Source organism: Oryctolagus cuniculus, chromosome 5 (assembly GCF_964237555.1).
Source record: "Oryctolagus cuniculus chromosome 5, mOryCun1.1, whole genome shotgun sequence".
Lineage (NCBI taxonomy): Eukaryota > Metazoa > Chordata > Mammalia > Lagomorpha > Leporidae > Oryctolagus > Oryctolagus cuniculus.
In genome coordinates this window covers 107741308-107766984 of record NC_091436.1, presented here as the reverse complement: position 1 = coordinate 107766984, position 25677 = coordinate 107741308, and the positions used below count along the sequence as shown (strand labels likewise).

At 36.3% G+C, this 25677-nt stretch overlaps 1 protein-coding gene across 1 annotated transcript in view; it reads right to left on the bottom strand.

Annotated features, from left to right (window-relative positions):
* EYS (eyes shut homolog) overlaps positions 1-25677 on the bottom strand; it is a 1404981-nt gene that overhangs the window by 1245445 nt on the left and 133859 nt on the right. Inside the window, exons 5-7 of the mRNA XM_070074646.1 lie at positions 15681-15937; positions 6445-6541; positions 4187-4294 (exon numbers count right to left, since the gene is read on the bottom strand). Coding sequence (XP_069930747.1) covers positions 4187-4294; positions 6445-6541; positions 15681-15937 — 462 coding nt within the window. The remainder of the gene's footprint in view (positions 1-4186; positions 4295-6444; positions 6542-15680; positions 15938-25677) is intronic.

Sequence of the window (25677 nt, the reverse complement as noted above, 5' to 3'; positions counted from 1 at the left end):
ATGGAAATGGACAGAACACAAGACTCCAGCAGCCAAGTGCCAGAGAGAGTGCCAACCTGGAGACAGAGGTGAGGTCAGAATGAAGCAATCCATGATGATATAGACAGAGAGAGAACATAACATGAGTCCAGTCTGGAGCCGTAGAGATTAGACAGTGCCCATGGACCCATTGGAAGTAAAAGGAGCACGTTTCTCTAACTCCATCCTCCTTACAATGGTGCCTGGTGCCTCGCTGAGAAAGGGAGGGTGCCATTTTGGCATAAGTGGCAGTTGTGCATACCCTGTGTACACACAGAGCAACTGGTTGAGAAAGGAAAACATCTTCTCAGCAGTACTGGTGGTAGCTGTGGGGAGAGAGCAACATTCTGCTTGTGGCTCTTGTGTATGTGTGCGATCCAGATGTTCTAGCAAAGGGAAAAATCCGTGGTCTCCACTGGCTTTGAGCCTGGCTGGGAGGAAATCAATAACTCAAATATCTCTAGATCATATGTAAACACATGGACACTGAACAACATGCTCCCAAATGAACAGTGGATCATAGAAGAAATCCAAAGAGAAACCAAGAAAAATTCTTGATGGACATAAATGCAAAAATCTTCACCAAAATACTAGCTAATTGAATTGAACAATACATCAGAAACATCATTCACTTGGACCAAGTAGGAATTATCACTGGTATGTAGGAATGGTTCAACATTTGCAAATCAATCCATATAATATATCATATTAACAAACAAAAGAACAAAAACTATATGATTATCTCAATAGATACATAGAAAGCATTTGATAAAATACATCATCCTTTCATGATGAAAACCTTAAGCAAATTGGGTATACAAGGAACATTACTCAACACAATCAAAGTAATTTATGACAAACCCACCGCCAGAATCCTATTGAATGGGGAATAGTTGGAAGCATTCCCACTATGTTCAGGAGCCAGACAATGATGCCCTCTCTCACCATTGTTTAAATCAATCAAATACTTAAATCTACAACCAAATACCATCAAATTATTAGAGATCATTGGGGAAACTCTGCAAGATATTAGCATAGGCAAAGACTTCCTGGAAAAGACCCCAGAAGCACAGGCAATCAAAACCAAACTGACAAATGGGATTACATCAAGCAAACTTTGCATTGCAAAGGATACACTTAGCAAATTGAAGAGTCAACCAACAGAATGGGATAAAATATTTGCAAACAGTGCAACTGATAAAGGGCAATATACAGAGTCTATCAGGAGCTCAAGAAATTCAACAACAACAAAACAAATAATCCAGATAAGAACTGGGCAAATAACTTGAACAGGCATTTTTCAATAGAGGAAATTCAAATGGCCAACAGACACTTGCAAAAATGCTAAGGATCAGGAGCCGTTGGGAAATGCAAATCAAAACCACAAATCAAAACGTCACCTTAGTTAGAATGACTCTCATACAGAAATAAACAAATGACAAATGCTGGTGATGATGTTGGGAAAACAGCACCCTGAAACAGTGTTGGTAGGAATGCAAACTGGTACAACCACTGTGGAAGACAGTATGGACATATCTCAGAAATCTGAATATAGACCTACCATATGACCCAGCTATCCTATTCCAGAGAATTTACCTAAATCAAAAAAAAAAAAAATCAGCAAATGAAAGAGACATATGTATCCTCATGTTCACTGCAGCTCAATTCACAATAGCTAAGATATAGAGTCAACCTAGATACCCATCAACTGATGACTGGATAAAGAAATTATGGCATATAGAGAGAATGTAGTACTACTCAGCTGTGGTTTTACTTTTTTTTTTTTTTTTTTTTTTTTTTTTTTTGTTTTGACAGGCAGAGTTAGACAGTGAGAGAGAGAGACAGAGAGAAAGGTCTTCCATTTTCCGTTGGTTCACCCTCCAATGGCCACCGTGGCCGGCGTGCTATGGCCATCTCATGGCACTGATCCGAAGCCAGGAGCCAGGTGCTTCTCCTGGTCTCCCATGCGGGTGCAGGGTCCAAGGACTTAGGCCATCCTCCACTGTGCTCCTGGGCCACAGGAGAGTGCTGGACTGGAGGAGGAGCAACTGGGACAGAATCCTGGGCCCCAGCCAGGACTAGAACTTGGTGTGCCAGTGCCGCAGACAGAAGATTAGCCTATTGAGCCGCGGCGCTGGCTGAAATTCTATGTTTTGCAAAACAATGTATGCAACTGGAAACCATTATACTTAGTGAAATAAGCCAGTTCCCAGAAGACAGATAACGTAATTTTCGCTGATCTGGAATAACTAATAGAGTACCTAAATTGTAATGCGTAGGAGTGATGTGGACATTTTAAGATTTGATTGTTATAGCCCTCATCTTTTCCTTTGTGGAACAGTGTTTTTTCTTTCATCCTATTTCTTGAACTCTTTAGTTACTGTAGGGTTAACCTTGTTATCATTAAGTAAACTGAAAATAGAACTTTGTAAAAATTGTATGGTAATAGGAGAGGTAGGAGGAAGAAGGTTTGGAGTGTAAGCAGGAGGAGGGTAGTTTGGGAATGATCACTATGTTCTTTTTATTTTATTTTATTTTTTATTTTATTTTTTGACAGGCAGAGTGGACAGTGAGAGAGAGAGACAGAGAGAAAGGTCTTCCTTTGCCGTTGGTTCACCCTCCAATGGCCGCCGCGGCCGGCGCCCTGCGGCCGGCACACCATGCTGATCCGATGGCAGGAGCCAGGTACTTATCCTGGTCTCCCATGGGGTACAGGGCCCAAGTACCTGGGCCATCCTCCACTGCACTCCCTGGCCACAGCAGAGAGCTGGCCTGGAAGAGGGACAACCGGGACAGAATCTGGCACCCCGACCAGGACTAGAACCTGGTGTGCCGGCACTGCAAGGCGGAGGATTAGCCTATTGAGCCGCGGCGCAGGACGATCACTATGTTCTAAATCTGTATATATGAAATACATGAAACTTTTTAACTTAAATAAAATTTTAAAAAGCAAAAATTAAATAAAAATATTAAGCATAGAACCTAAATCCTAATATTAAGAATTAGATGTATTAATGTAAAAAAATATGTACTGTGTCAATACATGTAGCAGACACAATTGCTAATTTTATGGAATGAATTAGATTCCAAATTCTTACTATTCATTCTCACACAAAATGTGAAACACACGAACTTCTTGATGTATTAAGATATAAAAAGGACATAATTTCAAATACTTTATAAATAAACATAATAATAAAACATTCTTTCACCCTTGAGTGAAAAAAAATTCTTAAATAAAACCAAAAAGACAACCTATAAATAAAACGATGAATTAAGGTATATTAAAATTAAGTTTTAGTACTCACACAGAAGGTAGAATTTTATTTCAATTAGTAGAAAGCATTTAATAATCAAACTAAAATAGGCCTTCTTGATTATATCAGTTCTTTCAAATCAATTAGAAGAGAATATTCCTGAGTAGATGCCACAACTAGGCATTTCTAGAAAAGCTCAAGCTCATATCCTCAAGTGGGATGCATAGTAAAGCTACAATGAGATATAATTTACATAGAACATATAGGCCCAAATGGAACATCTGGAAAATGTGAATAAGATTCATTATTGTTTATACTGTGAATATTTCATTTTTTAAAAAAGAAAAAGTCAACATAATTTAGTAAATGTGTAAATGTCTTCCAATGGTCCAATAATCTATGTATGTAAAGTAACTTTGGTACTTGTGCATTTAAAGAAATATTTTAAAATTTTAATATCACTGTTGTTTAGACAAAAAAGGTAAATAACCCATATTTCCATGACCAGTAGAATGAAAAATCAATGTCAGCATATAGTTAAGATGAAATATTCTATAAAAGCTCAATATAAGAAATGGATCCATAGGTATTACAACAAATTTGTGTTCAATAAAATAACTTTCAGAAGGCTATAAATTATATTTTTAATTAATGTTAACATGTAAACAAAAATGTATTTTGGTCAGGCATATGTACAAATTGTTAATCCTGTAAATTAAAAGCAATGGTGGTAAATATGAAATTCAGGATATTTGATACATTTTGGTGAAAGGGACAAGCATGGATTTGGGGACAAGAAGCAAGGTACTCATTGGTGATGTTCAGCTTCCTAAATTATATAATGAGCACATGTGCTCACTTTGTTAAATCACATGTATAAAATAATTGATTCAATAAAGGTAGTCACTCACCTGTTTTCCAGATCCACACATGTTCCATTATTTTTGCAAGGCTTAGAGGAACATTCGTTAATTTCAATTTCACACAGATGTCCAGAAAACCCAGGTCTGCAAACACATCTTTTATAGAAAAAAAAATCATACTCCTTTAGGGTGTGTAAAATAAGCATCAATTAATTTTATAATTCCAAATTGTTTTTTTCATTCCATAGTTTTATTTTTTAACTTTTATTTAATAAATATAAATTTCCAAAATACAGCTTTTGGATCACAGTGGCTTCCCCCGCCCCCCCATAACTTCCCTCCCACTCGCAACCCTCCCATCTCCCACTCATATTTGCACATACTAATTGGCAATTAATTTTTTAACAAAATTTATTGGAGAGGTAGAATTAAAAACAGAGAGAGGGAGAGACAGAAAGGACCTCCATCCGCTGAATCACCCTCCAAATGGCCACCATGGAAGATCTGAGCCGATCTGAAGCTAGAAGCCAGGAGCTTCCTCCGGGTCTCCCTCATGGGAGCTGCAATTCAAGTACTTGAGCCACCCTCCACTGCCCCCCCAGGCCACAAGCAGAGAGCTGGAACGGAAGAAGAGCACCCAGAACATGAACCGGAGCCCATATTGGATGCCGGCACCACAGATAGAAGCTTAGCCTTGTACACTACAGAGCTGGCCCCTATTACTTGACTTAATATTATTTGACATCAATCAAGGACAGTACTTACACAATAATCATTTTCATAAAAATTGTTCCATTGTAATCTTTAATCAGTTTTGTGTTAGCAGACTTTAGAGTGATCCCAATTATTTTATTTATTTATTTTTTGGTAAAATTTTGTGGTTTTAGATTGGAGATTGGAAAACTATGGCCTGAAGACTAAATTTGACCTGTTTCCATTTTTGACAATAAGCATGTATTGAAACACAGCTGGACTCACTGGCTTACACATCATCTATGGCTGCTTATATTTTGGATTACAGTGACTGAGTTGAAGAGTTGTGACAGAGATCATATCACTTACAAAACCAAATACCAACCTTCCCCAGACAAACTCTCCGTAAAATATATCTACATAGTTAAGAGTGAAATAAAAAGTTATTTACTAAGAAACAGGAGAACAGGAGAGAATAGTTTATCCACTCTTTTATATGTATAATATGTTTTTTTTTTTTTCTATTTACAGGTATCTACCTACTCTAAAGGCTAGGCAGGACAGCTAAAACCCAAGGGAAAGTAGTCTTCAGAGTTTTCTAGGTCACAAGAATTAAAGATACTCTTAGAGTTTACAGTTAGAAAGTTTACAGCTCAGAGAAGTGATCAGTAATGGTCAGACGTTGTGTCTGGGGAAAAGGAGTACATTCATTAATTTTATTCTGGATGTCATTTTCCTTCCAAGAATCTCAAGCACAGTAATATAGATTTAAAGTGATTTTTAAAATATGGAGTCCTTTATCCTGCCTCTCAGTTCAATAATAACATATGCTTAAATATAAATTATGCCAGAACTGTGGTTATCCTATTTCCCAATAGTGTTATACTGGGGCCGATGCTGTGGCGTAGCCTGCCTCCTGCAGTGCCAGCATCCCATATGGGCTCCAGTTCGGGTCCCGGCTACTCCACTTCCCATCCATCTCTCCGCTATGATCTAGGAGAGCAGTGGCAGATGGCTCAAGTCCCTGGGACCCTCCACCTGCGTGGGAGACCCAGAGGAGGCTCCCGGCTCCCGGCTTCTCACTGGTGCAGTTTCAGCCTTTGCAGCCATTTTTTTAATAGAAAACTTTTATTTAATAAATAAAAATTTTGAAAACACAACTTTTGGATTATAGCAGTTCTTGCCCCATAACCACCCTCCCACCTGCAAACCATCCCATCTCCTACTCCCTCTCCTATCCCATTTTTCATTGATTCATTTTTAACTATCTTTATATATAGAAGATCAACTCTATACTAAGTAAAGATTTCAACAGTTTGTACCCACAGACTCACAAAGTATAAAGTACTGTTTGAAGACTAGTTTTACTGTTAATTCACATAGTACAATGCATTAAGGACAGAGGTCCTACATGGGGAGCAGGTGCACAGTGACTCCTGTTGTTGATTTAACAATTGACACTCTTATTTATGATGTCAGTAATCACCCTAGGCTTTTATCATGAGCCCAAATTTTTATATTCATAAATGTTTGGTGTGTCAATAGAAATTTTAAACAAAAATACAACTAAATATATAAATATGCATCTAGATTTTTTTTTTGTTCTTTTCTACCTGAACTCATTGACCCCATCTTCACAGTCACCATAATTTTGGCAGGGAAGTGAGAGGCACTCATTCACATCAATTTCACAGTGGTCACCTAAAAATCCTGCAAAGAGGGATGAGATGGGAATGGATGAGAAATCCTTGGTGTGGAGTAAGAAAAATCAAAATAAAAAATAAAAAGAAAATACCTCATCTCAGGCTTCTCATAAAACTCTGATTCACATAATATATGAATACAATTGTGCTAGTTTCAAGCTTAATGAGTTGAAATGAAATAATCAAGGGCAAGAATATGCTACTAAATCCCCAGGAAAGTAGAAATGTTGTTAACACTGCTGTTGTTTTAAGGTATTTAAATGTTTGAACAAGAAGAATTGAAATGATCTGGAAAGCAAATGAATTAATGTGATGACCAATCTTAAAGTAAAATTGAGCTTCAATGATCAAATTTATTCAAGGCATTTAGCAAATGAGCAAATTATTTAATTACTTTTCATATCTGAATGATTCAAACAAAACACATTATTTTATCCACAGCCACATAATTAGTCATCCATTTAAACACATGCCAATTGTATAAAAAAAGAATTTTTAATACAATTATACATACTGATAAGAGAGGCAGTTGTAATTATTTCAACACATGTCAAAAACTTCTGAATGATATTAGTTTTGAAAATAAATTTAGCATTTTAATATTTACAATGTCCATTTAAACAATGATGCTTATGGATATATGAGGGTACTTCAAAAAGTTCATGGAAATGATATTGCAAGATGCATTTATTCTGGTGCAGTAAACATTTTAAAATCCAATAGACATTTCCATGAACTTTTTGAATTACCTTCATATTAACTAAGTGTAACAAAATATTCATATAAAGTTACAAACTAACCTTCCCTTTATTTTTTTTTTACACTAGTTCAAAAACACGGGGGCCGGCACTGTGGTGCCACAGGTTAATGACCAGGCCTGAAGTGCTGGCATCTCATATGGGCACCGATTCGAGGCCCAGCTGCTCTACTCCTGATCCAGCTCTCTGCTATAGCCTGAGAAAGCAGTAGAAGATGGCCCAAGTCTTTTGGCTCCTGCACCTGCATGGGAGTCCTAGAAGAAACTCCTGGCTCCTGGCTTTGGATCGGCGCAGCTCTGGCTGTTGCAGCCAATTGGGGAATGAACCATCCGATGGAAAATCTCTCTCTCTCTCTGACTCTGCTATCTGTGTAACTCTGACTTTCAAATAAATAAATAAATCTTTAAAAAATAAATCAAAAAAACATGAGGATTTGCTTTTGTCTTGCTTTCTCAGTTATGTAATTTAGCAATTAACAATTGCAATGACAATAAAAATGTTTAATATACAATCAGCTTATTTAGTGTGAATACAGAGGGCCACTCAGATTACCTTAGGAAATTGTATCTATTGTTGGCAAACACTTAAACTGACACTGGATCTGAGAAAAATCTAAAGGTGCGGGTGATCTAACTACCCCTGAATGGCTGTCTTCCTCCCATAGTATCTATTCTCCTTTCTTCTAACAGAGCTGCTTCTTCTTTTTCTGTTTCAAATATCTCTTCAACATTTCAAATCATTTTTAACATCAACATGTGGATGATAATGCAATGCTTCCTTGGTCTCTGTCTCATGCCATTTCGACGTTAGTCCCTTCTGATGGGTGGTAAATACTGTATTTAGATTCCCACAACATGGATTGACCTACTTTGTTTTTATCTACCATATATTCCATGTATATCTCGCTCCAGAGTTTAACAGGGAGGCTATGTTACATGTTAAAAATCTGGCTGCCTCTTTAGCAAGATATAATACAGAAAACAACAACAAAACTTAATATAAAGGAAAAAGGAGCAAATACAAAATGAACAGAAAACAAATACGCTTTGTTTTTCAATCCACATGTGCCAATAATTGTATTTACTTTGATTTTTTTTTAAATATTTATCTGCTGGCTTACTCCCCAGTGGCCGCAGTAGCAGCACTAGGCTGATCTGAAAGCCAGGAGCTTATTCCAGGTCTCCCATGTGGGTGCAGCCAGGAATTGAACAGGTCCCCATATGGGATGCCAGGGCCACAGGCAGAGGCTTAACCTACTAAGCCACAGCACTGGCCCCTTTACTTTGATTTTCAAAGATAATGCAATCAGGAGTCAGAGACAGACTAAATAAAGTAACAGAAGCAGCTACATGGCATTTAAAAAAATTAAAATATATTGGTAATTTAAAAGTCGAAAGCTGGAATAAAGATGCACAATGAAATACCGATGATAAGATAGCTCTAGTGCTGATGTGCTCAGCTGTCTAGGTAATCTTTGGAACAAGTAATAGTGTAGATGTACCATGAAATACCAATGATAAGATAGCTCTAGTGCTGATATGGTTAGTAGTCTAGGTAGTCTTTGGAACAAGTAATATTATTAATTTGCCCCATTTGCTTCTTGCTCAGTTCTCAGTTAATCAAGTTAATCTCTGTAGTTACATGCTTATAATTTATTCATGTGCTAGATGTTGTGTCTTCAGCATTAGTAAGAATAAAATGAACTATTTCCAAGTTAATATGGGCCTCCTTGTTTCAAGGTGAGCAGGTTGTTATTATCACAACACACTTCACATCATTCTTCAATCACTATTACTGCTTTTTATAAATAAGTTGCAAATGACATGGTACAATTATGAACAACTTGGCTTTCATGTTTCAAAAGATATTCATTTCTTAAATATTTGGTTTTGCAGCAGTGAAGATTTTTCACAAGTTAAAATTTAGAAAATTGGATGCATGCCACCATTCTTACATTCAGCATGGTTTGTTTTGGGAGGTAGTGGGGGATTCTACCACTCAAATGTTCCTTAGAAATGTTCTTTAAGGCACTGGAACTCAAGGGGCACTATTGAAATCAGGAAGAAGCGCCATGAGCCTCCATGATTTCAGCTGGGCAGATGAGTCAGGACACTGAGGACCGGGAGCTCAGACAGCTCAGAGAGAAACCTTGCTTTCTGTGATTTCGCCTTATTCATTAAGTTTGACATTTCTGAGATGGAGTTTTGCTACCAACTAGCAACATATGTCAATGGACTGAGGAAATGAGATTGCTGAAATGCAGTAGACATTGAGAGAAAAAATAAAGCAGACGTGGAATGAATTCAAAATAAGCCAGAGCTTTGCTGAGAAACCTTGTTTCAGGGATTTTAAAGGAGTGAAATGTGCATACACCTGTCCAGAGTACTTGTTCTATAGTCCTTCCTTTCAGAAGTCCATACTGATTTGTGTGAAGGGTGTTTATTTTGAATATATGCCAACTAATAGAGTCTCCACAAAGAAAGTATAGTGAGTTAACACTGCACTGTTCTTTGGTAATTTGTCCCTATCCAGAACTATTCAGCTGACTGTACTTTGTTAACTGCACTAGGGTTCTTTATGCAAACAGTGAGACACTCTCAAATGGCTGCTTGGTTGCTTATTCCTTACCTTACACTGCTGTATTAAGCGTTGTAGCAAATGAGCCTGAATGGCTGGTAAATGAGGTTCCCTTGCATTTCTCCAGTTCTCCAAAATATACAAAATGGGTTACTAAACTTGCCGCTTGAGTCCAAAAAAATCAGTATGTTTACTAGTATTGCTTTTAAAATCATGATTATTTTCTCATTTCTCAAAAATTCAGCATTTTTTCACTTTATTGTCTAAAAAGTATGGGTATGGAAAAATATCTGAACAATAGTGAGGATTTCATAAAAATGTTTTACTAGGAAATAATTCATCATTCAAGACTTCACTGTAACTACACTTACTTGGAATTGGAATCATTATAATAAATAGAAATGAAAATTAATAGGATAAAAACTGGAATATACCATGATATGTATTCAAACACAGTAGTTAAAATATATATTTTAAAATACATACTGTAAACATTAAGAATACGTAGAACATTTCCAATAGGGTTTAATGAGGATTTCAATAGTACTTTTAAGTAAACTTTTAGAAACTAAAAATTATAAATGTAATCAACATTTTGCCGGCTTTAAATTTAACTGTATACATATTTTCTTTGAAGAATTTCCCAGTATGAATTTCCACTGCTACTTAAAGCTAAAAGGTAAGTGCTACTACCCAGGGGCATGTTTTAAATTGTCAAAAGGAACAACATTTAACTTACACAGGCTATTTTATCCAGTGACACTTTTATTTGGTGCTTGTAATTATGCACCTTAGGTTAAGCGGCATTACCATAATGACAGGAGTACCCATTGAAGTAATAGACACATTTAAATGCAACTACTTGTCTCCTCTGGTTCTACAAATCCATCAAGCCTAGGATTCTAATTGTAAATCAATAGCACATCTAAATGATGCAAATCTGACTTTCACTGTTAACACCTTACAAGGTATCTTTGACAGAGTTTAACCCAGATAAAGTGTCATTTAAAGAAACTTTTGTTCGGTTCCCCTTGGTGACTTGAGGATAAAGTAGCTATATTTAGAAATTAATTCTTTCTTTTAAATTAAAAGTATGTGCTAGAGGGATGCTCTTTTCTATAAACTGATTTGTTACTTTTTCTCCAGAAACCTTATATTTAAGGTTAAAAACGTCATGCACTTCATAAATACAGAGTTAGGTACATAATGATTTATTATTAAAAATAGAAAGAGAAAGAAGCATATAAAACCATTCATAAGGAGAATATTGGAAAAGAAATAAATTTCTTTTAAAGATTTATTTCTTTATTTGAAAATCAGAGTTACACAGAGAAAGAAGGAGGGGCAGAGAGAGAGAGAGAGGTCTTCCATCCGCTGGTTCTCTCCCCAGTTGGCCACAACAGCCAGAGCTGTGCCAATTTGAATCCAGGAACCAGGAGTTTCCTCTGGGTCTTCCCATGTGGGTGCAGGGGCCCAAGAACTTGGGCCATCTTCTACTGCTTTCCCAGGTCACAGCAGAGAGCTGGAACAGAAGTAGAGCAGCCAGGTCTTGAACTAGGGCCCATATGGGATGCCAGCACTGCAGGCGGTGGCTTTACCCGCTAGGGCATAGTGAAGGCGCCAACAAATACATTTCAAAGCTGTGGGTGTTCAGTCTAATGATTAAGAAGATTGAATCCCAGTTTGGAGAGCTGATTTTCTGTTCCGGACTCTACCTCCTTATTCCAGCTTCCCAACAATTCAGACCATGGGAGGCAGTAATGATGGCTCTAGTAATTGGTTTCCTGCCACCCACATGGGAGGCCTGAATCCTTATCATTTCCTGGATTTGGCCCTGGCCCAGCCCCATTGAGAGCATTAAAAGAATGAAACAATGGATGAGAGTTTAGGGTGTTCCCTCCTCTTTCCCTCCTTGTGTTTCCCTTATATAAATAAGAATATGATTTTAGATCTCTCACTGCATACACACATGGTACCACAGTAGCATACTATAAACACACATTCACATGTATTTATCTAATATCATCTGTACCTTTTGAATCCTCATATGAATTTTATATTCCATTTCTATAAGCTTGAACTTGAACCCAGTTAATTCAACTTCTCCCTAATTAGCTCTTTCTCTTCACTATATGCTATCTATTACTGGTTTTTTTTTTTTATATACAACAGAAATAAAAAAACTCATTTAGACAAGGAATGTGATTTATTGGTAGTCTAGCTGGCATGCCAAAACTGCCATGATTATTTTCTCTCCCAAACACATTTCTACCACTGCATGCAGATTTTCTCCATGTGAAGGTTATACAGCGGTTGCCCACACCAACAGAAAAACTGGCAGAAAGAGAAACCTCTTCACTCATCATCAATTCTAAGAAAGGACTCTGACTGCCAATATTCCAGTCACATGTCCAGCCTTGGATCAATCATAGTTGCCAGAGTGAAGTGATTTGCTGTATGTCGTAGATTGGGTTCTTCCAAAAGAAGAATCTGAGATAACAATTTGTACACAAGCAGTTTATTTGAGAGACAATCCCAGGAATTATTGCAAGGGAGTAGGAAATAAAACCATGAAGAAAATGGGTTAGGGTGCAGGTTACTGCTGTGAGCAACTTTGGCTCAGCCTGCTGGCCCGCCTCATAGGAAGCAACTGGAACACAGCTCAGAGTTGTCATCCTAAACGGCGCTGAGACTCAATCCACAAATCCTCCTTGTATGCATCTCTGTCATGAATGTGAAAGCTCTTACTGCACTGCACTTTCATGGTGACTTAGCCTGTGTCTCGTCCTTAAACTCCTAGATGGCATGCCTTTGCCATGTTCAATTTATCCAGAGCCCTATCTTAAGAAATGACATGTGGTAGCAAATCAATGTATGTTGAGTCAATTATCAAATAGTAGAATTTTTAGATTTTTATAGCACCACTGTTGTAATGTTGCAACACCAACATATGTTGTGGGGAGCAACTCGGACTAGACTAAGTTACTCGAATTAAGACTTATTCTATGCATCTGCTCTCCCACTATACAATTAACAGTGTATAGCTGTTAAAATGTTTCATAGAGGGAGCAGGCATTTGGTGTTTAACAGACCACTTGAGATGCCTACATCCCATATTGGAGCCCCTGGAATAATGTCCTGATTCATCTTTGCGTTTCAGCTTATTGTTAATGTGCATTTTGGGTAGCAGGTGAAGGCATGGGTAACTGGTCTATGCCTCCCACATAGCAGACTCAGATGAAGTTCTGGCCTTCTGATTTTGCCCTCTCCCAGCCCCAGCTATTGAGGCTCTTTGGAACTGAAGCAGCAGATGGAGATTTCTCTTTGTGCATCTCTTTTCTTTTAGCCTCTCTGTCTTTAAATTAAATAAACAAATAAAATTTAAAATGTTCCCTTTTCAACCTAATTTTAATTTTCTGTGGTAGATTTTCTTTATATAATATTAAAGCATTAGCTTTTATATATTGCAGAAGTTGAACATTAAACACTTTTATATTAGATCTAATTTACAAAAATCATTTCCTCAATTTCTAGACTCTTCAAAGTGTTCCTGGAAAATGCATTCTATAAAAAGACTGTGCATAATTTCAAAGATTTTGTAAAATGAAATAAACTTCTTTTGATTTCCCCAAATCTTTTTGAAGTACTCTTGTATATATAGATGCAAAACAATTAAAAAAATGATGTGCACTTTAAATTTCTTTGTATCATAGTGACAAAGCAAAGGATTCATAGTGTCCAACAGACACTTAACCCAAACCACTAATTTGCTTTTTCATATTTCTCTGGAGGCTTAACACAGAATAAAGAAATTCCAACACAGATTAAATAAATATTATACTTATTTAGACAGTGAAATCTATATTTGTCCTCGATACCTTTATGGATGTTCAAATGGTTGGGGAATGCTATTATTAGTTTGATGTAGGCTTTACAATACTTTACGAACCTACTGTCCCCTCACCTCACAAAAGGAAAGATGTATCAGCTTATATATAAACATATGAAAAGCAGTTATGAATAGCAAATTATCAAAAATATTATGTTTTTGAAAACTAAACATGCATTCCTGACAGAAAAGTATTTCCTGTGATAATGCAGGAGGCAAGGGCAAGAACTGTTGCACAGTGGATTCAGCCACTGTCTGTGAAGCTGGCTTGCTGCTCTGCTTCCTATCCATTTCCTAGCTAATGTGCATAGGAAACCAATGGAAGATGGCCCATGTCCATGGGCTCCTGCTACCCACTCTGAAGGCCCAGATGGGGTTCCTGGATTCTGTCTTCAACTCAGCCTACTATGAGCTGTTGTGGCCATTTGGGAAGTGAGCCAGCAGATGGAAGATCTAACTGTCTCCCTCTCTGTCTCTTTGATTCTGTCCATCTCTCTCTCTCTGTCATTCTGCCTTCAAACAAATTAAATCTTAAAAAAAGATAGAGGATGTTATATTTAAAATGAATAAATATACCCTTGTCCCTGACACTTACCTGATATTTAAATTTTGAGACTATAAATAGGATAAGTAAAACAATCTACTGAATAAATTAGCTTCTTGACTGTTATTAAATATTTTTTCAGAAAGTTTTTTTCTTAATTTTGCTGAGAAAATATTTAATTATGTACTTTATAAAAACTCCATATTTTTTCTATTTTAAGATTTATTTATTTGAAACTCAGAGTTACAGAGAGACAGAGAAAGAGAGAGAGAGAGAGGGAGAGAGAGGGGGAGAGAGGGGGAGAGAGGGGGAGAGGAGAGAGAGAGAGAGAGAGAGAGAGAATCTTTTATCCATTGGTTCATTACCCAAATGCCTATGATGTTCAGGGCTGGACCAGGCTTAAGCCCGTAGCCAAGAGCTTCTTTTGGGTCTTCCACTTGAGTGCAAGAACCCAAGCACTTAAGCCATCCTCTGCTTAATGGGGAATTGTATCAAAAGTGGAGCAGCTGGGTCTTGAACTACCACTAGTGACTACTAGAAAGTAAAATGCACTTATTGACCTCTAAACAGAACTTACAGTTATACTCAAAGTGCCTACTAGTTTTATGCAAGAATCATTTCCATTGAAGATGGTACAGTTCTTGGGTAGTCATTGGTACATTAAGTACTAAGTATGTCCCCACATAACTAGGGCACTAATCACATCCAAAGAGACCCTTGCCAACAAAGTTCATTGTAACAAGTGAAATATTGGCTAACAGGGCTCAGAAAGCCAGAGGTGTACTGGCCTCAGGATTGGCTAGATTCAGGGGTTTCAATTATATCCTTCAGTCAGTACATTCTCTCTTATATGAGTTTGGTCTTATGGAATAAAGTAACCACTAGAGTCACAAGATGGTAATAGACCAATCTTAGCATAGAAGTAATATTTCTGTATAGCTCCAGATGCAAAGTTATAATGAAGCATCTGATCACCTAGGCTATTTCTCTATGCATATTTAACTGCTATTGTCAGGATCACAACAGAACACAATTTTTAGGAAAGAGAAATTTTAACAAAGAAGGGAAGTTGATTTCCAACAGGAAAGAAAAACAAAAAACAAAACAAACAAACAAACCCCCCCCAAAAAAACTGGGTCAAAGACCTGCAAAGTTTTACCATTCCTTACTTCTACCCAAGTCTATGCAATTATCTCCTTAGGGGTATTTTATCAACATATTTTTATAACTCAATTTGGAGTCAGATACTCTATCATCCTTTAGTGTTTGAAGGGTTTTTCAACTCATTCTTAGGGATCATCATCCCATAGGGACAAAACAAAAGTAAGTAAATTGACAAATTAATTTAAAACTTTAAAACACATGCAAGCTCTCTTACCTTCTCTGCAAATACAATGATTTCCATCTACCAAAGTCAAGCACGTTGAGTTATTTCTGCAAGTATCATTGATTAGATCACATGTGTTGTAGCGTTGATGGCAAAATTGTCCCATATAAAAGGGTGGGCACAGACATATAAATTGCCCAGGGACAATAGATTCATGACACAGAGCTCCATTCATGCATGGGTCAGAGTCACATTCATTTATTTCTTCACTGCAGTTTTTTCCAGTCCATCCAGACTTACAGTCACAGCTGCAACACAATTTTAAGGAAACAACACTTTCAATTTTATGCTTTGTATTTCAATGCAATCATTCTATTTAAATAATAGGATTATTTTTAGATTGATAACAGGGTTAATAGATAGTTATCTAAAATATTGGTTGCCTAATTTTCTGGGATGCATTAATCTATTCTACTGCAGGACTGCATTTGCAGAAATAAGATTGAAGAACCATTTGGCAAATTTCTAACATAGGTAGACCCTGGAATAGATCATACAATAACTGTTTAACTAAAGCACCAACAGATCAAAATTTTTTTATCATTCCTTTAAAGGAAGTTTTTTTTATAGATAAGATCATGGTTATAAGACTGAAATGGCATTGAATTCAATGTCTTCAACAGATGTGACTTTTATAATCACAAACATGGTACTCCTTTATGTTAAGCATACACTTTTGGTTTCAATTTTTGGATGGTTATTTGATAGACATTTGCAACAAGTTTGAAAACATTTTTCTATTAATAATTGAATAATATGAAAAATTGAAGATAAACCGCAAAATTAAGGTACTTAGATATTGTCTATTCAACACAAACTCTAGTTCAGTCTACCCTTTAACCATTCACTATTTATCCATCTTCAAACACCATTTTAGTCAACCACATTCCAACAAACTAAGCTAGTTCTTCTCATATGATCAGGAGAATTCTCCAAGGCAAGGCAAGGCAACATTTCAATAAAATATTCTCTCTATAAAAGAAGGTAAATACAAGGATTTCCTCCTAAACTCATTAAGTCAAAGTCAATCATAAATTATAGTTGATTTCGTGGAGAACATGTGGGTGAAGTAGAGCCATAAATCTTTAGTAGCTATACTACATGTTAAATTTTGAATCATGAAATAAAGCATAGAACTATTAGAACAATTATTTTCAGAAAAATCTTTACTGATTAATTTTTAAAATATTTTAAAGAATTTCTTAAAATAGAGTTTTTTTAAGAAAGACAAACTTCTATATATGAGCAATAGTATAATTTCTTTACTTGCAGCTTTGTCCGCTACAGTAACAATATTAATGCGAATTCTAAAGTTAATATAGCTGTTTGATTTTATTTCTAAATCCAATCTTTTAGATTTCATTTTTGATTATTTTCTCAAATGTTTTACTAAGTCGTTTACATGAATGTATGAGAATACTTCAAACTGCAGAAAACAGAAAAAAAGATATGTTTACTTTGGTGAAAAAAAATTTTTAATCTGAACCTAGCATTTTCCTTCTTTTTTTTTTTAAGAAAAGATTTATATATTTATTTGAAAGTCAGAAATACACAAAGAGAGAGGGAGGGTCAATGAGAGAGAGGTCTTCCATCAGCTGGTTCACTCCCCAGATGGCTGCAAAGGCCGGAGCTGAGCCCATCCAAAGCCAGGAGCCAGGAGCCAGGAGCTTCTTCCGAGTCTCCCACCAGTGTGCAGGGTCCCAAGGACTTGGGCCATCTTCTTCTGGTTTCCCAGGCCATAGCAGAGAGCTGGATCAGAAGGGGAACAGCTGGGACTCAAACCGGCGCCCATATGAGATGGTGGCACTGCAGGCAGCAGCTTTACCTGCTATGCCACAGCGCCAGTCCTGAAACTAGTATTTTCATGACATGCATTGCCATGAACTTTTTGAACATCCTCATATAATTTTTATTAAAAATGTTTAAAATAATAGACTATCCATTTTGCTTAAGTCACAAACACCATTACTTATCACAACAAGGTATTGTGCAACACAATCCTTTCTGTCATGTTTTTTAAAAGATTTATTTACTTATTTGAAAGGCAGAGTTACAGAGAGGCAGAGGCAGAGGCAGAGGCAGAAAGAGACAGAGAATGCTGGTTCACTCCCCAAATGGCTGCAACAGCCAGATCTGGGCTGATCCAAAGCTAGGAGCCAAGAGATTCTCCTGAGTCTCCAACATGATTACAAAGGCCCAAGGACTTGGTCCATCTTCTACTGCTTTCCCAGGCCACAACAGAGAGAGAGATTGTTGAGAGGAGCAGTTGGGACTCGAGCCAGCGCCCATATGGGATGCTAGCACTGTAGGCGTTGGCTTATGTTCATATTATCTTTTTATCTCCGGAGTTTTCTTTTTTTAAGATTTATTTTATTTATTTGAAAGACAGAGTTAACAGAGAAAGAGGTCTTCCATTTGTTGGTTCACTCCCCAGTTGGCAGTAATGGACAGAGCTGCGCTGTTCCAAAGCCAGGAGCTAGGAGCTTCTTCCAGGTCTCACATATGTGTGCAGGGGCCCAAGGACTTGGGTCATCCTCCTAGGCCACAGCAGAGAGCTGGATCAGAAGAGGAGCAACCAGAACTAGAACCGGTGCCCTGCGGGATGCTGGTGCTTCAGGCCAGGGCTGTAGCCCATTGAGCCCCTAAAGTTTTCTTGCACGTAATCTGAGCCAATTACCACCACAGACTTACTTCTGAATTTCTTTCCTCAAATGCTATCTTTTTTACTTTTGGGAGCTATAAAAGAAGTTAGTAATCATTCTTGTGCTGTTTCACAATATACATTTTAAATTTTTAATTAAATTTATTTTAGGTTAATTTTTTATTTTTATTAATATGAAGAGATCAGACTTCATATATTCATAGATATAATTCTAAGGAGATAATAATATTTCCCTCCTCTCTTTCCCACCTTCAAACATTTTTCTAAAAATTTTTTTTACCTTTTTTTAAATTGAAATTACATAATTTCAATTTACTTTATAATCACAGGCTTAATGCAAAACTAACCATAATGTTCAACAAGCAAAAGTAGAAAGTGCACTGTTCTGAAGGAAATACAGCAAGGGCTATAAGCAAGTGCCAAAAAGACAAATATCATATGTTTTCTCTGATATGTGGTAGTTAATATAGTATACAAAAAAGGATAATAATGAAACTGACACATTATAATTTGATTACTGTTTAAAGTAACTTTAATATTTTAATACTTTAATCATCTCACATGTTTCATGATAAGCAATATCTTAAAAAATGATAGGATAGTTAGACAAAGGAAGAAAGGAAGGGTGGAAGGAATGCTTTCATTTACAATCTGAAATCTCCAGAAATCTTAAGGCTGGAGGACATCAGTGAAGGGAGAGGAGATAGTTCAATCAATGACTTGCATCCATAGCTGAAATGGAATTCTAAGAAGCAGTAGTAGCCACTGAAATACACTAAAATTAATAAGGGGTAAGACAGTTTTAGGTATAATTGACTAGTAAGCCATTTATTAGTTCAATAAATCAATTTAAAAAGATACATTTTATAATTATCTAACATTTAGTATGCATAAAATGATTGCTACACTATAATTCAACATTTCTTTATAAGATATATTTGTAGCATAAGAAACACTTTACAACTAAAATAAGTCATACATTTTCAATACAAAAACAAAATGGTGGAAGTGTTATATACTTTATCAATGAGTAAAAGTCTGAATTTTAAGATTTCCTTTTTTAAAAATGTACTAATTATTTTGATGACTATTTGAAATTTCCTCTGCAGTCCTGGTTTAGTTCACTGTTCCAGTATTAATACTTACAGGACACCTTGTCCCTTACAGAGACATGCAGTGTGTAACTCTCTTAACTTTCATTACTTCCTGTAGTCCATTTCTGAAAGTGAGTGTTTCAAAACAACAGTAGCACCTGTAATCTGACTTATATACTAAGCCACACATGATTCACCCTGCTCTAAAATTTGCTTGCTGAAACATTTAGGGATTTATCACATCTGCTATCTTGTATTACAATCTTTGGATGGCTTATCTCTGCTATTAAGCTTTTAGTTCCTTGATGGGTAAGGATTACTAAAATCTCATATTATCATGCATCTAATAAATATTGATAATCTATTGCAAATGCTTACCAAAATTCTTTCATTTGGAAAATTGAGGATCAGAGAGTTTAATAAAACTGGCAACCTCAGTTTATTAAAAGAGTAATGACATGATGAATTAAAAGTATCGTATACAGTGACATGTAGTTACTATCAGAGATTTTGAAAATAATTGTTATAAACTTAAGCATAATATATATTGCAATAATAAATATATTTTTAATTTTTAGAAATACTTTTCATTTGTTTGCAAAGCCACATTGCATTTTTTTTTATATTTTATTTTTTGTTTTTTATTTTTTATTTATTTTTTGACAGGCAGAGTGGACAGTGAGAGAGAGAGACAGAGAGAAAGGTCTTCCTTTGCCGTTGGTTCACCCTCCAATGGCCGCCGCGGCCAGCGTGCTGTGGCCAGCGCACTGTGCTGATCCGATGGCAGGAGCCAGGTGCTTATCCTGGTCTCCCATGGGATGCAGGGCCCAAGCACTTGGGCCATCCGCCACTGCCTTCCCGGGCCACAGCAGAGAGTTGGCCTGGAAGAGGGGCAACCGGGACAGAATCTGGCGCCCCGACCGGGACTAGAACCCGGTGTGCCGGTGCCGCTAGGTGGAGGATCAGCCTATTGAGCCGCGGCGCCGGCCCACATTGCATTTTAACACTGTCAAATATATTATGTGATCTCATATGTTCAATAAAGTTTTGAGATATGTGGAAGAGGTTTTCTTATTCTCACTTTATAGATGGTATAAATGGAAGCACCAAGGATAAAATGATTTTTCTAAGTCACGTGGCTAGCAACCCCAGGACCTGACTCCCACACCACTTCCTCCCATTTTCCCACTTTTCTTTCATTTAGGGGCACATTTCAAATTCATTTTCTAACCACTTAATAGATTGATAAATAATAATGAAAGACTGATTTTCTAACTTGATTGGTTTATGCTATGAATATGGGCTAAGTGTTGCCATGTATTCCACAGAAAATGTTCAATCCAATATAATTCATAAGTATAATTCTAAAAATATAATGGATCTATTATTTGCATTAGTATCACATTAACATTAGAATTTATGAGAATTGTGTTTTAGTAATTTTCATGAAGTTGCTGTGACACTGAGAATCACTTTATTATGAAATCCTTTAAAGAAAGAAAAGAACAATAAAGTCTTTTTAGATGTTTAAAGAGATAGGAATATTATTTTACCTGATTTGATAGCCACACATTGAGTATATGTTCTAACTTCTTCTCATTGTACATCATAAATATGCATGGTTAAATATGAATATTTTTTTTTTAATTTTAGGAATATTATATGCAAATTAAGATGTTCAAAATTAAATAATATTAAAAATAAATATATTTCATTAAAACATTTTAAAATGGAAAAGTCAAAAATAGATATTAACAAGTCCCAATGAACTATCTCAATACATTGATTTTACTTAAAATAACTCTAGTAAATACAACGATTCAGTCATTCCATTGCAATCAATGAAAATATTAAAGAAATTTGAAGAGGATAAAATCTGGAATTTCTTGAAATCACTACCATGTCATATCCATAGGTACTATAAGGAATGTATATAAATATTGCAGGTATTTATCTTTTTCTCTTTTGAATAAATAATTTCGACTTGAGTAATTTAAAGGAGTTGCCTGTAAATAACTGACAATGCTTGAATGCTTAGTATATGTGCAAAAGGTTTGTTTTGTCTTTTCAAATAACAGGTGGCCCAAGACTTCATGTGGTGTCATTACAAGGATCAAATCTACAGGAAGGTACCTGGCCATATGGCAATAAGACTGAGGATGTCTCGTCTGAGTCTTATAGAGATGGATGGATATTTGCAGAAAACAAATTCCCTGTGAACAAAGTAACTACTAGTAACTAACACTGAAAGCCACAGTCTTATATATTTGAATCTGATTTTGTACAAATTAGAAAAAGTGGTTGCTGTTGATGGCTAGAAAAACGTTTATTTTTTGTGAAAACTTCAATCTGGTTTTAAGTTTGTGGCATGAAATAATTTCAGAATTGGCATTATTTGGCAGAATCTTTCAAGCCAACAGCTAGGAGCAAAGTCTTTATGAATTACAAAGAAGCAAAACACATTCTGAATGCCTATTTAAGTGTGAAGTTTCCATAGTAAGCAGCTGAAAATGAATTAATAAGATTAATACACTCTATTTTGTTCTCTTGTGAGAAATCAAAAATCCTTTTACACAAAATACATTGAACTAATTCTAGGAACATTTCAAATCTTAAATGTTGATTAAAGTACTAAAGATTATAACAGAAATAAGTTAGATGTCATTGTGAAAAATAGAACAAAAAGCACTGATCAAAAAATTAATTAGTTGTAAATATTTTATTTTTAAGCATGGAAGTAATACAATAATTGTTATAGAGTAGACATTTAAGGGAGGACTTGGTAGTATGAAGGTCATCAAGGAAACTATTGTTTTATGACTCATGAGATTATGAAAACCTGAAAGGCAGTCACAAGGTACATTCAATTTGAGATATAGTTCTGATGTAGGCTAGAAAAAGATTTGAACAAAATTTAGTATCAGAAGATGAGCCAGAGTGAGGAATGAGGAGAACTCTTAAGGATTTTGATCTCAGTATTGGAAAGATAAAAACTCAATCAATTAAATTGGAAAATGACAATTATGGTGATGGCAGAGTAAGAGAGAGTATTGATGCTTAATAAATAACTTAAATTAGCAACATGATTTCACATACAGTACTACCTGTAGTACGAAATTAAAAGTTAAAGCTCTAAAGAAAAATCAAGGCTTGCAAAAACATTTCACAGACACTTTTCTTTAAACATTTATTTAATGAATATAAATTTCCAAAGTACAGCTTATGGATTACAATGGCTTCCCCCCAATAACGTCCCTCCCACCTGCAACCCTCCCCTTTCCCACTCCCTCTCCCCTTCCATTCACATCAAGATTCATTTTCATTTCTCTTTATATACAGAAGATCAGTTGAGCATACATTAAGTCAAGATTTCAACAGTTTGCTCCCACACAGAAACATAAAGTGAAAAATACTGTTTGAGTACTAGTTGTAGCATTAAATCTCAATGTAGTACAGCACACTAAGGACAGAGATCCTACATGAGGAGTAAGTGCACAGTGACTCCTGTTGTTGACTTAACAAATTGACATTCTTGTTTATGGCATCAGTAATCACCCTAGGCTCTTGTCATGAGCTGCCAAGGCTATGGAAGCCCCCTGAGTTCACTGACTCTGATAATTTTAGACAAGGCCATGATCAAAGTGGAAGTTCTTTCCTCCCTTCAGAGAAAGGTACCTCCTTCTTTGATGACCCGTTCTTTCCACTGGGATCTCACTCGCAGAGATCTTTCATTTAGGTTTTTTCTTTTTTTTCCCCAGAGTGTCTTGGCTTTCCATGCCTGAAATACTCTCATGGGCTTTTCAGCCAGATCTGCATGCCTTAAGGGCTGATTCTGAGGCCAGAGTGCTGTTTAGGACATCTGCCATTCTATGGGTCTGCTGAGTATCTCACTTCCCATGTTGGATCATTCTCTCCCTTTTTGATTCTATCAGCTAGTATTTGCAGACACTATTCTTGTTTATGTGATCCCTTTGGTTCTTAGTCCTATCATTATGATCAATTGTGAACAGAAATTGATCACTGGGACTAGTGAGATGGCATTGGTACATGCCACACTTTTAATAAGCATTGCCAATGGTATTAGCATCAAAAAATATAAATGCTGCATTCTATTCTACTAAAATATAAAATCCACTTGTAAAATACACAGAATTGCTCCTTTTCATTGTGAGAGTCTTTAGTATTATTTAAAATATCAGAAATTTGAGTGAGTAGAAATAAGTAGGAAATTTGGCATACTTGTTCCAATAAAAAGACGAACTGTTTTCTTATTTTTTGAGTTCAAAGAGGAGATTGTTGGTGTGGATTCTAAATAACGTGAATTTCTGGTTTTTGCAAAGATTTATTATTTACTTATTTATCTTAAAGGAAAAAGGGAGAGACAGAAAGGGAGGATGGGGAGCAAGTGTGAGCATGTAAGCACTTCTGTTAGTTCACTCTCCAAATGTCCACACTGGCCCTCTGACACAGGATGCTGACATTGCAAGCACTGGTTTAACTCACTGTGCCCAAATCCCATATATATATATATTTTTTTCTAAATGTATATGCCTTACAATATGGGGTATGTGTCATTGTTTATCCATTTGTACATATCATTTATAACTACTGGAAGGTATATTGTCTATCTTTAAGCATTGTGTATTTTATATAAACTATTTGGTTAATTCCTTGATATAATTCTCTTCAAATTATCTACATGCTGCTAATATTCCACATGATTTAACCTCCTGGGCTATGTAAGAAGACAACAACTAATCAATAGTCTTTTTCACAGTTGTTATATTTGATTTGCTCTTTAAGTCAACATCTCCACAAAATAATTCAAGATTTCTCAAGATTCATAGAATCGCTCATTTCGTGCCAGGAAGCTAAAATGCCAGCCATGCAAGACATTTGCTAGGTCAAGCATTCAATATACTGACACTTAAAATCCGGACGAAATTCTATCATTCACATCCAAATGGATGCAACTGCAGGACATCATGTTGAGTGAAATAAGCCAGACACAGAAACACAAATATCGTATGTTCTCCCTTACATTTGGAAGCTAAAATTAAAAACAAAACAAAAACAAAACAAAATCCCAAAACACAAAAAACCGAAAAATGAAAAAAAAAAAAAAAGAAAAAATTGCCTGTGTGTAGCAGTATTGTAAATATAATTTGGTATTCTTTATTTTATATCTTTTTCAAACCAGTGGTTAAGAATAATACTATAGTTGTAATGATTTGTATTTACATCAAAATTTACTGTTGATGAGAGAAATGGACATTTTTTCACTTGATTACAGTTTATACTCCTTGTTTATATTCCCAGTGAACTAAAGGCTTTTTTACTTTTTCTGGTTGAATTCTTACAGGGGGGCATTAAGCCTTTGATTGTAATGTAAATTAAAAATGCATTATCTCATAAATAAGAAGAGGGCTGGCCCTGTACCAGTATCACATATGGGGACAGGTTTGAGTTTCAACTGCTCCACCTCCAATTGAGCTCTCTTCTAATACTCCTGGAAAAGCAGGAGAAAATGACCCAACTGCTTGGGCTCCTGTACCCATCTAGTAGACCTGGATGAAGCTCCTGGCTCCTTGATTCATCCTTGCCCAGCTCTGGTCATCAAAGGTAGCCATCTGGGAAGTGAAAAAGCAATGGAAGATCTCACTCTCTCTCCTTATCTCTTTCTTTCTGTCCCCCCCCCCCCACACACACACTTCCTGTCTCTCCTCTCTGTAACTCAGCTTTCAAATAAATAAATATTTTAAAAATAAGAAGGGGGCTTGCGCTGTGGTGGAGCAGGTAAAGCCGCCACCTATAGTGTCGGCATCCTATATGGGCGCCAGCCCGGCTGCTCCACTTCTGATCCAGCTCTCTGCTATGGACTGGGAAAGCAGTAGGAGATGGCCCAAGCCCTTGGGCCCCTGCACCCATGTGGGAGACCTGGAAGAAGCTCCAGGTTCCTGGCTTCAGATCAGTACAGCTGTGACCATTGCAGCCAATTGAGGAAATGAGTCAGCAGATGGAAGACCTCTCTCTCGCTGCCTTTCCTTCTCTCTCTGTGTAACTCTGACTTGCAAACAAAATAAATAAATCTTAAAAAAAAAAAAAAATAGAAAGAAGGAAAGAAGGAAGTAGGGAGGGAGAAGAGAAGAAGGAAGGATTCTCAGCACATCCTTGAGCACTGACCAGAATATTGTGCCAGTAAAGCTCTCATTTAGGAATGAAGGTGAAATAA